The sequence below is a fragment of the Toxorhynchites rutilus genome, chromosome 2, assembly GCF_029784135.1.
Source record: "Toxorhynchites rutilus septentrionalis strain SRP chromosome 2, ASM2978413v1, whole genome shotgun sequence".
NCBI classification, from domain to species: Eukaryota; Metazoa; Arthropoda; class Insecta; order Diptera; family Culicidae; genus Toxorhynchites; species Toxorhynchites rutilus.
In genome coordinates this window covers 166,496,026-166,512,224 of record NC_073745.1, presented here as the reverse complement: position 1 = coordinate 166,512,224, position 16,199 = coordinate 166,496,026, and the positions used below count along the sequence as shown (strand labels likewise).

General features: G+C 41.2%; 1 protein-coding gene across 1 annotated transcript; it reads left to right on the top strand.

Moving 5' to 3' along the window:
* Positions 1-1,274: 1,274 nt before the first annotated feature.
* On the top strand, positions 1,275-3,920 carry LOC129766345 (uncharacterized). The gene has a single exon (XM_055766864.1). It carries the CDS (start codon positions 1,275-1,277, stop codon positions 3,918-3,920), a length of 2,646 nt encoding a protein of 881 aa, XP_055622839.1.
* Positions 3,921-16,199: the final 12,279 nt, after the last annotated feature.

Genomic DNA, 16,199 nt, shown 5'->3' with positions numbered 1-16,199 from the left:
TGTTACTATGCGTTGGGGAAATGTATATAGAAGCGAGGGTTAACCGTAACGGTCCCGTGAGTTGGATTGCGCATATCTGTAACTGTGATGAAATTTGGATGAGGGTATGTGGGAGATGGCTCAAAACAGCAAGGCATACTCCACCCTGGCGTGAGGTTAGTCCCTCACGGAAGTACCATTTGTATTTACCTTGTAGTGAAAGATTAAAATCAGGTGAAATCTTAGTCACTCTGGCTGTTCAGTTCCACACCGACCGAACTGAAGTGACAGCATCTCGCGGCATGCAGAATTTGCACACCACACCACACACCACGAGTTACCCCTCCCACATTGCAACTATGAGCCAGCCATCGCTAAAGCACGCTGTGCTCGACGGCATAAAAATGCAATGCTTGTCGCGGCACTGGATTCAGTTTTGCGTGAGCCGTGGTGCAGTGTAAATCGGAGACCAGCAGAAAGAGGAAGAAAACAACATCAGCAGCTGCAGCAGCAGCAATGAAACTGCACCGTCGGCAGTAAGAAGTTGCACCGCCGGCAAGAAGAAGATCGTTTCGGTGCTACTCCATAAAAGTAATGCGCCCACAGCGGAGCGCATCAGTCGCTACCAAACCATCAGAGTGTGAAGATCACAGTGAATTATAAATTTGAAATACAAAGAGAAACAGTGTAAATAAAAATGAAAGTGTAATTAGTCATAGTCTCCGGTGTTTGCGTCCCACCGCCGGAACATCCAGTCCTCCATCTCTGCCGCAATAAAAAGAGTAAATAGAGTTTACAAGAGAAAGCCTTTCTCAAGGCTCATCGAGTTCAAGCGATTGCTGCTAGCCATGCTAGTCCAGTCCAGCTGCGACGTTGGCTTCATGAGGCGAAGCCAACCCAAGGAGTCTGGCCCAGTTGCCCTCCTGGGAAGGAACACAGCGGTTCCTGCTCCCACCCGGCTCGGTTCCCGCTGGGAACGCGAGCACCCTTATCGACCGGCGCATTACAGTCCACTGCAGCCCCAACATATTAATTGGTCCTTCGAACCGGATTCTCAAGTGTGTCGAGTGTCCGGATGTGTCATCGTTCTGGTGGAAAAATCCACCATCGTTTTGGTTCGTCATCCGACGAATGAACATCGTTGCTGCGCAGTGTGGAGTGGATGTGAGGGATCGGAAGCAAACACGGAGAAAATTCGAAAAAAGTGAGCAAAAACAAAGGCTTAAAAGCGAGTGAAAAATACAAACTGAACAAAAGTGAGTGAAGTTATTTCCAAGAGACAATAAGTGAGCAAAATGACAACGAAAAGAACGCCAGTTAAGCCGTCCGCAAAGGACGCAGAAGATGCAGAAGCAACACTGAGCATGTTGATCCATATGCGTGGCACAGCACAAGGCAACGTCACGCGTATCAAGAACATTTTGAGCCAAGTGGACCAGACTGAGCTTACTTCTGCTCAAGTGAAAGTCTACATCAGGAAGGTGGAAACTGCTTACACCGAGTACCACCAATATCACCAACAAGTTATGGCAAGTATTCCACCCAACCAGCGAGAGGATCAAGATGTAAAATTCCTGCATTTCGAAACGCTACACGAAGAGGTGTCAACCATTCTCGAAACCTGGCTTGAGAATTTGACCGCACCTCCACCGAATCACCTTCAACAAGCGATGCCATTAGCTGTAAATCAACAACCCGTCGTGATCCAGCAGTCCCTTCCTCGTGCCATTCCCACGTTTGACGGAAGGTACGAGAACTGGGAAAAATTCAAGATCATGTTTCGAGACGCTGTGGATCGCACCAACGAAGTACCGCGAATAAAGCTGTATCATCTTGAGAAAGCTCTCGTTGGTGACGCAGCAGGATTGATCGACGTAAAAACAATCAGCGATGGAAACTACGAGCACGCCTGGCAGCTATTGGAAGAACGATTTGAGGACAAGCGGCGAATGATTGACATTCATATCGCTGGTTTACTCGGAACGAAGAAATTGGAGAAAGAGGATTATGTTGAGCTACGATCGCTGGTTGAGTCCATCAGTTGTCACGTGCAGAATTTGAAGTTCCTCAACCAACAGTTCACCGGAGTATCGGAACTTATCGTCATTCATCTGATCGCCCGTGCATTGGATGCTACAACAAAGAAGCAGTGGGAGTCCACCATCAAGCGTGGAGAACTACCTACCTACGAGAACACCATCCAATTTTTGAAGGACCACGTCTCAGTTCTGGAGAGATGCCATGGTTCTTGTGAAGAATCTGGATTCCATCGACCGATAGCGAAGCAACCCACAGGAAAACAAAGCATTCCAAGAGTCAACACAGCAACAACGTCGGATCAGCGATGTGAAATGTGTAAAGAAGCCCATCCAACGTTCAAGTGTTCGTGGTTCAACAGCCTCACTGTGAGTGACCGGCTGTCCAAAGTCAGGGAGAAAAATGTCTGCTTTAACTGCTTAAGGCGTGGACACAGCGTAAAGAACTGCCGTTCAAATAAATCGTGTTTCAAGTGCAACAAGAGACACCATACATTACTTCATTTGGAGAGCCGTGCCAGCTCACCGTGCCCTTCGGATGAAGACATTGAAGTGAAGTGCCCCCCAGCGATGCCGAATCCTGCGGTTCCGGGCCCAAGCAAGGTTGCAGAATCTATCGTGAATGCCGATCACCAGCTATCGGTAACAGCAGCACACTCCAACAACCCGAAGAATTCAGCAAGTCAGGTGGTGTTGCTCACTGCCCTCGTTGATGTTTATGATCATCAGCAACGTCCTCGTGTGTGCAAAGCCCTGCTAGACTGCGGTTCCCAGGTGAGTTTCATAACCCAATCATTCGTCACCTCACTTGGCATCGATGTGGAAGAAGTAAGTGTCCCGATAACAGGCATAGGCAGTGTAAGGTCAACGATTAAGCAAAAATGTTCCGTACACGTCCACTCTAAATGCAGTGATTATTCCTTCATCATTAATTGTTTGGTCTCCCCGAAAATTACTGGTCACATTCCGTCGGTGAAAATAAATCTGCAAAATTGGGAACTTCCTCCAGGTCTGCAACTGGCTGATCCATCCTTCCATGAGCCCAGCCAAGTTGATTTGCTTATTGGAATGGATTGGTTTTACGATATCATGAAACAAGGGTGTTTGAAACTGAAGGACGATCTCCCTAGCCTTTATGACTCCCAACTGGGATGGCTGGTTGGAGGCAAGCTGCTTGAAAGTTCCTCTTCCAATTTAGCGATACGTTCTTGTGCTGTTAGTGTTGATCCAGTCGAGAAGCTTATTCAGAAATTTTGGGAAGTGGAAAGTGTGTCACCAGAAAATATTCCATCGTCCGAAGAGGAGCAATGTGAAGCACAGTTTGCTGCAACCTATCGTCGAGATGACAGTGGTCGTTTCATCGTTCATCTTCCATTAAGAGACAACGCTTCTCAGCTGGCAGATTTTCGAACAGACCAGAACCCTGCGGATGCCGTATCACGAGAACAATCTGCCAGAGAGTTACGTGAAAACGAGTGCGAGGAACTCGGACATCGTCGTGAAATTGATGAGCGCAATGATCCTCCTGATTTGTTAAAGTTCCTTCCCCACCAAACTGTTCAACACCAAGAATTTGCGAAGGAGATCGAGTGTATCGTGTCAGAAGAGTCCAACCACCGTCTAAACAATTCGAGACCGTTTCTAGACAAGGATCTGCTACAAGTAGGTAATCGAATCAGCAATTCTCAGCTACCATTCGAAATGAAACATCCACTTAAAACGATTCCTCCCAAAGAGTGTATGAGCTGGAGTAAAGAGTGTGAAAATAATTTTGAAGAAGTGTACTATTCAACGTCATTACCATTATTTGAGTTATCCACCCAGTTATACCATATCGAAGTTAAGAATAGTGGATATCCAAAGATGACCAACACACAAACTTGCACCTTTGCCTATAGCCAATAACCTTACTTCCGAATCTTCCACTTTTTGCCTGGGGGAGAATGTTCAGTTCCACACCGACCGAACTGAAGTGACAGCATCTCGCGGCATGCAGAATTTGCACACCACACCACACACCACGAGTTACCCCTCCCACATTGCAACTATGAGCCAGCCATCGCTAAAGCACGCTGTGCTCGACGGCATAAAAATGCAATGCTTGTCGCGGCACTGGATTCAGTTTTGCGTGAGCCGTGGTGCAGTGTAAATCGGAGACCAGCAGAAAGAGGAAGAAAACAACATCAGCAGCTGCAGCAGCAGCAATGAAACTGCACCGTCGGCAGTAAGAAGTTGCACCGCCGGCAAGAAGAAGATCGTTTCGGTGCTACTCCATAAAAGTAATGCGCCCACAGCGGAGCGCATCAGTCGCTACCAAACCATCAGAGTGTGAAGATCACAGTGAATTATAAATTTGAAATACAAAGAGAAACAGTGTAAATAAAAATGAAAGTGTAATTAGTCATAGTCTCCGGTGTTTGCGTCCGACCGCCGGAACATCCAGTCCTCCATCTCTGCCGCAATAAAAAGAGTAAATAGAGTTTACAAGAGAAAGCCTTTCTCAAGGCTCATCGAGTTCAAGCGATTGCTGCTAGCCATGCTAGTCCAGTCCAGCTGCGACGTTGGCTTCATGAGGCGAAGCCAACCCAAGGAGTCTGGCCCAGTTGCCCTCCTGGGAAGGAACACAGCGGTTCCTGCTCCCACCCGGCTCGGTTCCCGCTGGGAACGCGAGCACCCTTATCGACCGGCGCATTACAGTCCACTGCAGCCCCAACACTGGCTTCTTGGAATGCAAGTGTTAGTGGGAGATGTTTCTCCTCAGCTAACATTAATTTAATTTCATCCATTGACCTACTAAGCCCACGCAAATTCCATTGAATGGCAAGTTTTCGGTTGGATGTTGAATTTTGGACAACAGGTGTACTGTTTTTGTGTGGAGTGTTGAATTTTAAGAAATGTTATGGAGGCTCTTGAAGGGTTTAATTAATTTGGGAGGAGGTATATCAGAAATTATTTTGACTGTTTGTTACCTTTGGAAGTCTTGGTCTTCAGTCTAGGGTCAAATTTTAAATAATTTGGTATTGTTCGATTCGTATTGGGTACTGTTTTGTATGAAGTGGATGGTTGAGGGTCGGCCTGTTGTGGGGCGGCCGGTTGAGAGATTTCTGGTTGTTGGTTTTTATATCTTTTCCTTGTTTTATCATTAACGCGGAAATTTTCATCTTCAGATGATTTGAAATCATCTGAAGTTGAAGTTTTTGAATTTTTGATCTTACGTTTATTTAATTTCGCTGATTCAGTTTCCATGGGAATTTCTGAATCAGTTTCGGAATCGGAAGTGGAGATGGTAAATTCAATGTCTGGCTGGTTAACTATCGGTGTGGAAACCGTTTGGATGATTGGGGTAGGGTTGGGCTGTGTGCAGTTGCACTTACAGCGATTGCATCCCGTGCTTTGGACTAAGTTAAGTCTCTCTTGGACTTTGCTTGCGTACGAGGATCCATTTACTTTGGTCTGGTAGCTTTGTTTGGCTTCCTTGTACGATATTCCTTGGTCTACCCTCACTTTGGTAATATTGTTCTCTGCAACCCATGCGGGGCATTTTCTATTCGTAGAAGGGTGGTTGCCACTGCAATTTACACAGAAGGCAGGAGCGTTGCAAGTGAAGTTCTTGGCTGTTTCTTCATTGCCTAGTTCTGGGTGTGCTTGTCCACAGTTTCGGCATAATTGGATCTTGGTTCTACATTTTTGACGTAGGACTACGTCTTTCATTTCTATACCGGGGTGTAAAATCAAAGCTTCGAAACCGAAAGCGTTACTCGAGCTTCCTAGAGTTGGTCTCCTTTTTTTTGTTTCACAGGACGCTACAACACTTAGAGGTAAGAGTACAACACATAACAATTAGTACCTGTTGGATCCCAGTGAAGTGATATTCTTTTAAGGGATCCAAAAAGAGTGCACAATTAAACTAATTATTAAGATCAGACTACTGTATGTCTACAATTATGTCTGTCTGTCAGTCTGTCTACATAAAAAATTGAAATATCTATATTAAAAAAGAGTTAATTTTCGTCTTCAGGAGCAATCGCAGCTTTGCCCTGAACAAGTCTATACTGGTTATCGACCTGATATGCGAAGGTAAACTGTTGAATAGCGACGGTCCATTAAAAAGAAAACGCTGTTGACCAATGCTAGATGTTGCTCGAGTTCGTAATAAGTGTTGTGCTTGTCGTGTAACGTAATGATGACTCGCGGTGGGGATTGTCATGTTATGGTGTATGTTGTTATTGTGTAATATGTTATGTATAAGTTTCAAAGACTGAAGCTCCCGCAATCCAATAAGAGGCAAGATACTGTGAGTCTCATTTTGATACAGGTCTAGAGTTGAGTACAAACTCGGTAGCCTATAAATTATTTTAAGACACCTGTTCTGCAATGTTTGTATTTTTTTAAGTCTTGTTTTGCATGCATAGCCCCAAACCAGTAGCCCGTATTGGAGTTGAGAATGGATGCATGCAAAATAGAAGTTAATCAGAGCTTTGTGAGGCAGGAAAGGTGATACTCTCTTCAAGATACCACAAAGGGATGCGAGTTTTTTTACGACGAAATTTACATGGAAGCTCCACGACAAGGTTGAGTCTAAAATGACACCCAGGTATTTGAGGCTATGCACCTTTTTAATAGGTACATTTAAAATATATGGATCAGTACCTATCGTTATTTTCTTCCTAGGAGAATGGAAGAACATGTATTTAGTCTTCGTCAGGTTGAGTGACAGTAGATTGGACTGAAAGTAATCCCCAAGAAGAACCAGATCATACTCGATATGTGACACTATAGTTCCCGAGTCGGGACTTGGGTAAAATAGAGCTGTATCATCAGCAAACAGTTTTGCAGTTCCTTTTAAAGGTAGATTGCCAATATCGTTCACATACAACAAAAATAACAGAGGTCCAATATTGCTGCCTTGAGGTACCCCAATATTTATAGAACACAATGTGCTTTTGGCATTATTTACTGCTACATATTGTTGCCTATCAGTTAAATAACTTCGCACTATATCATTGGCTATTCCTCGGATTCCGTACGTGTTCAGTTTTTTCAATAATATACTATGATCGATAGTGTCAAAAGTCTTTTTAAGGTCTAGGAAGAGTGCACCAACCATCATTTTTCGATCAATTCCATTAATAATTTCATCTACAAGCTCAGTGACTGCTGTTGTCGTACTACAACCTCGCCTGAAACCGTATTGAAACTTGTAGAAGACTTTATTTATGTCGAAGAATTCGCATAATCTGTTCACAAGCATTCTTTCAAAAATCTTGTTGAATACAGAAAGCGTTGAAATTGGTCGATAATTGCATGGATTCGAGGCTTCACCAGATTTGAAGACTGGCACTACTCTAGCTACTTTGAGGCACTTAGGATAACTACCTGTGGTTAGTATTCTGTTGAACATGTCTGAGCAGATTCTAGCGAAAGCTGACGAGTTCTCTTTAATTAATTGTGCCGGGACGTTATCAGGGCCGCAAGTTTTTTTACTGTTCAGTTCATTTATGATTCTTAAAACTTCATTTGGTGTTGATGGGTGCAGAAAGATCGAGTTTTGGACATATCGAGAATGAGTAAGCGGTGAGTGGTCGTTATTTCTGGGAATTTTGTTCGATAATTCCTGCCCAATTTTCGAGAAATAGTTATTGAAAATTTCGCACACTTCCTCATCGTTAGAAATTTTCGCACCGTTGTGGGTTAGTGTAATTTCTGATTTCTGGGTAGAGCGTCCAAGTAAACAATTAATTGTTTTCCACATTTTGGCTTGACTTGAGTAGTTCAACACTTGTTGGAAATATACTCTTTTACATTTACGTTTTTCAGAGAGAACTTTGCTTGTTATGTGTATTAACATCTCTTTCAAGTGCGAGTCATTTGGTCGAGTCTTAACCTTCTTCAGAATTTTGTTTTTCATTTTTATCAATTTCCAAAGGTCAAAAGACATCCAAGGACAGTTTTTTCCTTTGGTTTTTATCTCCACAGAAATAGTTTTGGAGCATTGAGACAAAAGCAGGCAGGCTTTAAAGCAGGCGTTAAGACTTCTGCGATCTACAATAGTCTTAGTCAATTTAGTATTTTCTTTACATCCATATAATTTTAATGAGGAGATTATCAACGAATGATCACTCAAGTCTGAAAAAACCGTGTCGTTACGAAGATATGGCACATCGTCAAATCTACATACAACATGGTCTAAAATATTATTGCTTACTGTACGTGTTACATAGGTATTCGAACACACGAATCCCAGTGATTGTAGGAGGCTAGTGTACCGTAACACAATGTTATTATGTGACAGATTCACAGGAACATTGATATCACCAACAACGAATAGGGGTCTAGACTTTGAGGCACTTAGTTTATTTTCTAAAATGTCATGAAATTTGTTGAAGTCAAAAGAAGGAGGACGGTATACACTTAGTATTTCAAATAACTGACCATTTATAGACAGCTCGATGTGTATAAAATGAAATCCATTCACAGTCTGATTGTCAATAATTCTATTTCTTATTGAATTGTTCACAAAAACAGCCAACCCACCAGCAGAGACTTCTCGACACGAAAATACAGCTGTATACCCAACAATGTTATAAATCGAACAGTATTCAGCTTTGAGCCATGTCTCACCAATTACAATTACATCTATGGACACATTACATTGGTCAAGAAACAGCTTAATATTGTCAAATTTTGATAAGTCATTTATTCCTCGTAGATTCCATTGGAGAATTCTCAGGTGTTCACCGTTAAGAGTACTCAATCCAATGTTAAAGTCATTAATATCGTCATGATAAAAATTCATAGCTTTATTATTAGTCATTGGAATATACAACGTCAAGTAAGATGATGCTTATTTTGTCATGGATTTTTTAGAGAGCGTCGTTGTTATGAACATACCTTTTCCTCTTTGGAGAAGGAGTAACCATGGCATTTAGATAACGTGTCGTTAGTTTGCTTATGTCGTCCCTATTTTTAATAATCTCTGGTCTATCGCCGTCGTTCTTCTTAACTAGAATAACTCCATTTCTTCCAGGCCAAACATATTTTATTTTCAAAACCTCCTGGGAGTCACGTAATTCACGAAGAAGATCAGAAGAATATTGGGTTAATTCATCGCGTACAGAAACTGAGGTAGGTCTGCCATTTAAGAGCAGCGTCGGATCAATAGCTGTTGACAGCAGTTTCCCTATTTGTTTCTTTTTTTGAAATATAATTTCTTTATCTGCAACATCCTCGAACTCGACTTTGATTGGAATAAGTGGTTTATCAGAGTTATTTTTGGATTTTAGTCTGGTAACAGACTTTATGGCACCAGATTTCAACTCAATCCCCAGATATTTGATTGTTTTGTCAATGATTTGCAAGGTATTTTCGTTTTGTGTTACCGGAATTCCCATGAAGATGGCATTTTTCTCGTTCATTAATCGGTTAGTTCTGTCATTACACAGCTCAAGTTTGTGGACCGTATCAGTTAACGCAGAATAAGATTTCTTCAGGTTGGAAATTTCGAGCTTCAAATCTTCGTTCTCTAATTTTATTTTATTGAAGTCTTCGGAAATAGCATCAAATTTAGCTGACAAAAACTCTTGGGAACTCTCTATAGCTGTAGTTATTTGCTTCACCTCAGATCTAAAGTTGAGCAATTCAGTACCAATTATGTTATTGACTGTAGATTTCAGTTCATTAGTAAGAGTTTCAGTCAGCGTTTTCTTGTTATCGGACATTTCTACTATGCGTTGATAAATTTTACCACAGTCAGGAGTGCAGAAAAACGGCTTGTCACGAATACGACGACAAGCATTGCCAATAATATTTCTACATTTTAAATGAAAACTAGAAAAACAGTACAAACACGTAAGTATCTTCATGGGGTCATTTTCTTTACGTTCGCAAACAACACAAATGATATCGCTGTCCATATTGAAGGTCAAGTCACGACAATACAAGCCAAATAAATAATGTTAATAATGTTAAATAATAAAAGCATGTGATTTCAGCCAGTTATGCGATCAAGCGCGCAGTGGAATCATTCACAATGTAAACAAATAGTACCTACTCTGTGCCACAATAACATACACATACAATATGAATCTGCTGTATGACGAGCGCCGCGCTAAGTTTCTGTGCTAATCAAATAATGTGAGGCCGGACCGCTTTCAATAATCATTCGACCTACCTCGTCAATCTCTATCCTAAGCAGAATCAACGGGCATACATAGTCTGATTGCCAGCTATGTATACCGCGAATTTTTTTCTGTTAGCTAATCGGTTAGTGTGCTACGATTCCGACAGCTATCCGACACAACCACAGTTTTTCGCACCACAAAACTCGTACAACACAGTACCGTCACAACAAAGAAACACAAAGCAGCGAGGGCGACTGTAAAACAACAGCGTAGGCACTGTAATGTTGAATCGTGTGAATTCGATTCAGGTAAAAACAGATTCAATTCTGCACCAGTCTACAACACTTGATACACAACAGAGAAATCAAAACCTTATCTTCAAACACAATACACTGTGAGGGGGAATATACCCAGAAAAACATATATTATGAACGTTATTTTCAGACAGAAATAGTATCAACCACAATGATCCACACCACCAGATTTTGAGCGTTAATAGCTCCTAAACAACTGAACGAAATGGTATGATAAACACTTCATTCGAAAGATAAAATGTCTACGCGTTATATACTTGTTACTTTTTGATCCAAAAACTTGTTTCAATAGTCTTAAAATTGCTTTCAAAACAGGCTATTGAAATCACCAATCGGTATATAAGCGAGCGGCGCTCGGAAATCCACTCAGTTCTAATTGAACAGCGATTGGAGCATGTTGTCGCTGTTGTGGTGAAGCTCTTTATTTATCATGAAAGCGCGGATGAACGGTGTCACCAAGAGCCTGTTTGTGCACCCTAGGCCAGAAGGGAATCTATCAAGAGGAGAGTGATGCCTCAAACGGTTCCCTGGGAAGACATCGCTACACACACCTACACGCGCGGCTATTAACAGGTGGTTATCGAGTTGGCATTAACCACTGGTGGGCTTCCAGTATCGAGGAAAATGTGGAAATATCTAATCGTTACTGAAAATAATCTGCCAGTTCCTCTGGGAATTTTCAAAATATATTCATGTGAAAGAGTTTAATTGAATGTTTTCTATCCATGTAACACTGTGACCAAATATGTTTCAATCAAGTGCTATTAACAGGTGGTTATCGAGTTGGCATTAACCACTGGTGGGCTTCCAGTATCGAGGAAAATGTGGAAATATCTAATCGTTACTGAAAATAATCTGCCAGTTCCTTTGGGAATTTTCAAAATATATTCATGTGAAAGAGTTTAATTGAATGTTTTCTATCCATGTAACACTGTGACCAAATATGTTTCAATCAAGTGCTATTAACAGGTGGTTATCGAGTTGGCATTAACCACTGGTGGGCTTCCAGTATCGAGGAAAATGTGGAAATATCTAATTGTTACTGAAAATAATCTGCCAGTTCCTTTGGGAATTTTCAAAATATATTCATGTGAAAGAGTTTAATTGAATGTTTTCTATCCATGTAACACTGTGACCAAATACATTTGGTTTTGTGGTTTTTCAATCAATCGCAATTAACAGGATAGCTTCAGAAGATTATTCTTCCCCATCAGTAGGATATTTCCGTATCCAATATTGTATGCGCCCGTAATCGATTATTGCTCAGTCGCCGAAAGTTCCGAGCTCAGAGAGTTCATTCCCCTCTAGTTTGCCTTCCAAATTGCCATCGTAAACCACACCATCTCTCGATTCAATCACACACAAAAAGCATACTTAAGCGATATTCTGGTGGTGAGACACATTCATTTTTCGTGAGGACATCGACAAGACAACATCGTTGCCTAACGTGCTGGAGGAGGTGGACGGCGAAGGATCGACACATACACGCGCAGAACTCTTTCCGTTAGGATGCCATTCAGCATCGAGAAAGTTCCGGAAAGATCTAATCATTGCTGGAAAATAATCTGCCAGTTCCTTTGGGAATTTTCAAAATATATTCATGTGAAAGAGTTTAATTGAATGTTTTCTATCCATGTAACACTGTGACCAAATATATTTCAATCAAGTGCTATTAACAGGTGGTTATCGAGTTGGCATTAACCATTGGTGGGCTTCCAGTATCGAGGCAAATGTGGAAATAACTAATCGTTACTGAAAATAATCTGCCAGTTCCTCTGGGAATTTTCAAAATATATTCATGTGAAAGAGTTTAATTGAATGTTTTCTATCCATGTAACACTGTGACCAAATATGTTTCAATCAAGTGCTATTAACAGGTGGTTATCGAGTTGGCATTAACCACTGGTGGGCTTCCAGTATCGAGGAAAATGTGGAAATATCTAATCGTTACTGAAAATAATCTGCCAGTTCCTTTGGGAATTTTCAAAATATATTCATGTGAAAGAGTTTAATTGAATGTTTTCTATCCATGTAACACTGTGATCAAATATGATTCAATCAAGTGTTATTTACAGGTGGTTATCGAGTTGGTATTAACCACTGGTGGGCTTCCAGTATCGAGGAAAATGTGGAAATATCTAATCGTTACTGAAAATAATCTGCCAGTTCCTTTGGGAATTTTCAAAATATATTCATGTGAAAGAGTTTAATTGAATGTTTTCTATCCATGTAACACTGTGACCAAATATGTTTCAATCAAGTGCTATTAACAGGTAGTTATCGAGTTGGTATTAACCACTGGTGGGCTTCCAGTATCGAGGAAAATGTGGAAATAACTAATCGTTACTGAAAATAATCTGCCAGTTCCTCTGGGAATTTTCAAAATATATTCATGTGAAAGAGTTTAATTGAATGTTTTCTATCCATGTAACACTGTGACCAAATATGTTTCAATCAAGTGCTATTAACAGGTGGTTATCGAGTTGGCATTAACCACTGGTGGGCTTCCAGCATCGAGGAAAATGTGGAAATATCTAATCGTTACTGAAAATAATCTGCCAGTTCCTTTGGGAATTTTCAAAATATATTCATGTTAAAGAGTTTATTAGCATGTTTTCTTTCCATGTAACACGGTGATCAAATACATTTGGTTTTGTGGTTTTTCAATCAATCGCAATTAACAGGATAGCTTCAGAAGATTATTCTTCCCCATCAGTAGTATATTTCCTTATCCAATATTGTATGCGCCCGCAATCGATTATTGCTCAGTCGCCGAAAGTTCCGAGCTCAGAGAGTTCATTCCCCTCTAGTTTGCCTTCCAAATTGCCATCGTAAACCACACCTTCTCTCGATTCAATCACACACAAAAAGCATACTTAAGCGATATTCTGGTGGTGAGACACATTCATTTTTCGTGAGGACATCGACAAGACAACATCGTTGCCTAACGTGCTGGAGGAGGTGGACGGCGAAGGATCGACACAAACACGCGTAGAACTCTTTCCGTTAGGATGCCATTCAGCATCGAGAAAGTTCCGGAAAGATCTAATCATTGCTGGAAAATAATCTGCCAGTTCCTTTGGGAATTTTCAAAATATATTCATGTGAAAGAGTTTAATTGAATGTTTTCTATCCATGTAACACTGTGACCAAATATATTTCAATCAAGTGCTATTAACAGGTGGTTATCGAGTTGGCATTAACCACTGGTGGGCTTCCAGTATCGAGGATAATGTGGAAATATCTAATCGTTACTGAAAATAATCTGCCAGTTCCTTTGGGAATTTTCAAAATATATTCATGCGAAAGAGTTTAATTGAATGTTTTCTATCCATGTAACACTGTGACCAAATATGTTTCAATCAAGTGCTATTAACAGGTGGTTATCGAGTTGGTATTAACCACTGGTGGGCTTCCAGTATCGAGGAAAATGTGGAAATATTTAATCGTTACTGAAAATAATCTGCCAGTTCCTTTGGGAATTTTCAAAATATATTCATGTGAAAGAGTTTAATTGAATGTTTTCTATCCATGTAACACTGTGACCAAATATGTTTCAATCAAGTGCTATTAACAGGTGGTTATCGAGTTGGCATTTACCACTGGTGGGCTTCCAGTATCGAGGAAAATGTGGAAATATCTAATCGTTACTGAAAATAATCTGCCAGTTCCTTTGGGAATTTTCAAAATATATTCATGTGAAAGAATTTAATTGAATGTTTTCTATCCATGTAACACTGTGACCAAATATGTTTCAATCAAGTGCTATTAACAGGTTGTTATCGAGTTGGCATTAACCACTGGTGGGCTTCCAGTATCGAGGAAAATGTGGAAATATCTAATCGTTACTGAAAATAATCTGCCAGTTCCTTTGGGAATTTTCAAAATATATTCATGTAAAAGAGTTTATTAGAATGTTTTCTATCCATGTAACACTGTGATCAAATACATTTGGTTTTGTGGTTTTTCAATCAATCGCAATTAACAGGATAGCTTCAGAAGATTATTCTTCCCCATCAGTAGGATATTTCCGTATCCAATATTGTATGCGCCCGCAATCGATTATTGCTCAGTCGCCGAAAGTTCCGAGCTCAGAGAGTTCATTCCCCTCTAGTTTGCCTTCCAAATTGCCATCGTAAACCACTTCTTCTTCTTCTTTTTCTTCAATGGCACTAACGTTCCTAGAGGAACTTCGCCGTCTCAACGTAGTATTACTTGCGTCATTTTTTTTTTTATTTGTATTTAGTTGAGATTTCTATGCCAAATAACACGCCTTGAATGCATTCTGAGTGGCAAGCTCTAGAATACGCGGAGTCGGAGGAAATTTCTTTGACGAAAAATTCCCTCGACCAGAACGGGAATCGAACCCGAACACTCGGCATGTTAGTTATGACGCTAACCACTCGGCCAAGGCAGCACATCGTAAACCACACCTTCTCTCGATTCAATCACACACAAAAAGCATACTTAAACGATATTCTGGTGGTGAGACACATCATATACTGATTTTAACCTCCGACCGAGAAGGTCACGTTTTTTTCAGCTCGGCAGTTTGGCGTTTTGGACAGCGGACTAGGACGTCTCCCCCTGGCGATTCCGAAGGAGTTATTTTTAATTATCTTTAAGTGGCAGCAGAAGGAGAGCGGGAAAAGGCAATAGCTCGTTTCGACCGTGGAGAGCGGGCGCTTACCGGCAAACCGGAAAAGCGCGCGCTTTTTACGGCGTCACTGACGCCACGCCCCCTTTTTCCGGGGAGTGTTGCCAATTATTTTGTAGTGATTGTAGTGATCTCTAGTTATAATTAAAAAAAAAAAAAGAAATAACACGCGCATACAGACAGTGAAGTGACAGTAGGAAAAACAGTTTTAAAATAATTTTGGAAGTTTATTCGCGATAATTGGTGGTTCTGTGCTCTTGCTAAAAAAGTGCGAATTTCTGGACACATATCCCCAAGTGTAAAGACCCAACAAAATTTCTCAGTGTTTTCATCTGAAGATTAACCCACTTGTCGGCTATACCTAGGGGATAGCCTGACAACAGCATGGCTTCCAGTAGCTCCGGGCCTCCGGGAGGCCGGGCTACAAATTTGTACGAGGGTAAACCTACCCAACGTACTGCTCCAAGATGGGCCGATCCACTGAACGGCAACCTACAGATCCTGTTACTACGTGCCACAGGAGAGAACGTGATTCCGGCTAACCCGTTCGTCGTGAGTAAGACGATCGCCAACGCTGTAGGAAAGAAGTACTACACAGCGCGACCGCAACGAGACGACAAGAAGAGGACGCAATATATCCTTACGGCCAAGGACGAAGATATCATTGGTAAGCTCCTCTTAATCAACAAATTAATTGATGAAACCCCTATTGAAGTGATTTACCACCCAACCCTTAACCAACGCAAATGTGTTGTTACTTGTCGTGATGTCATGGACATCAAAGAATCCGAACTGGTGACAGAGCTTTCCGATCAAGGTGTGATCGATGTCAAGCGCATCACCAGAAAGGAGAACAATATTGTTGTACCAACTGCCACTCTTATTTTGACGATTCGTGGAACTGTTGTTCCCGATTTCATTAATTTTGGATTTATTCGGGCTGGGACTAGAAATTTCTACCCCAACCCAATGCAATGCTTTAAGTGTTACAAATTTGGACATACTAGCAAACGATGCAAACGCGAGAACCCGCTTTGCCGAAATTGTGGACAGGAACATCCAGAACAAAAGGATGGAATTAAAACCTGCAACG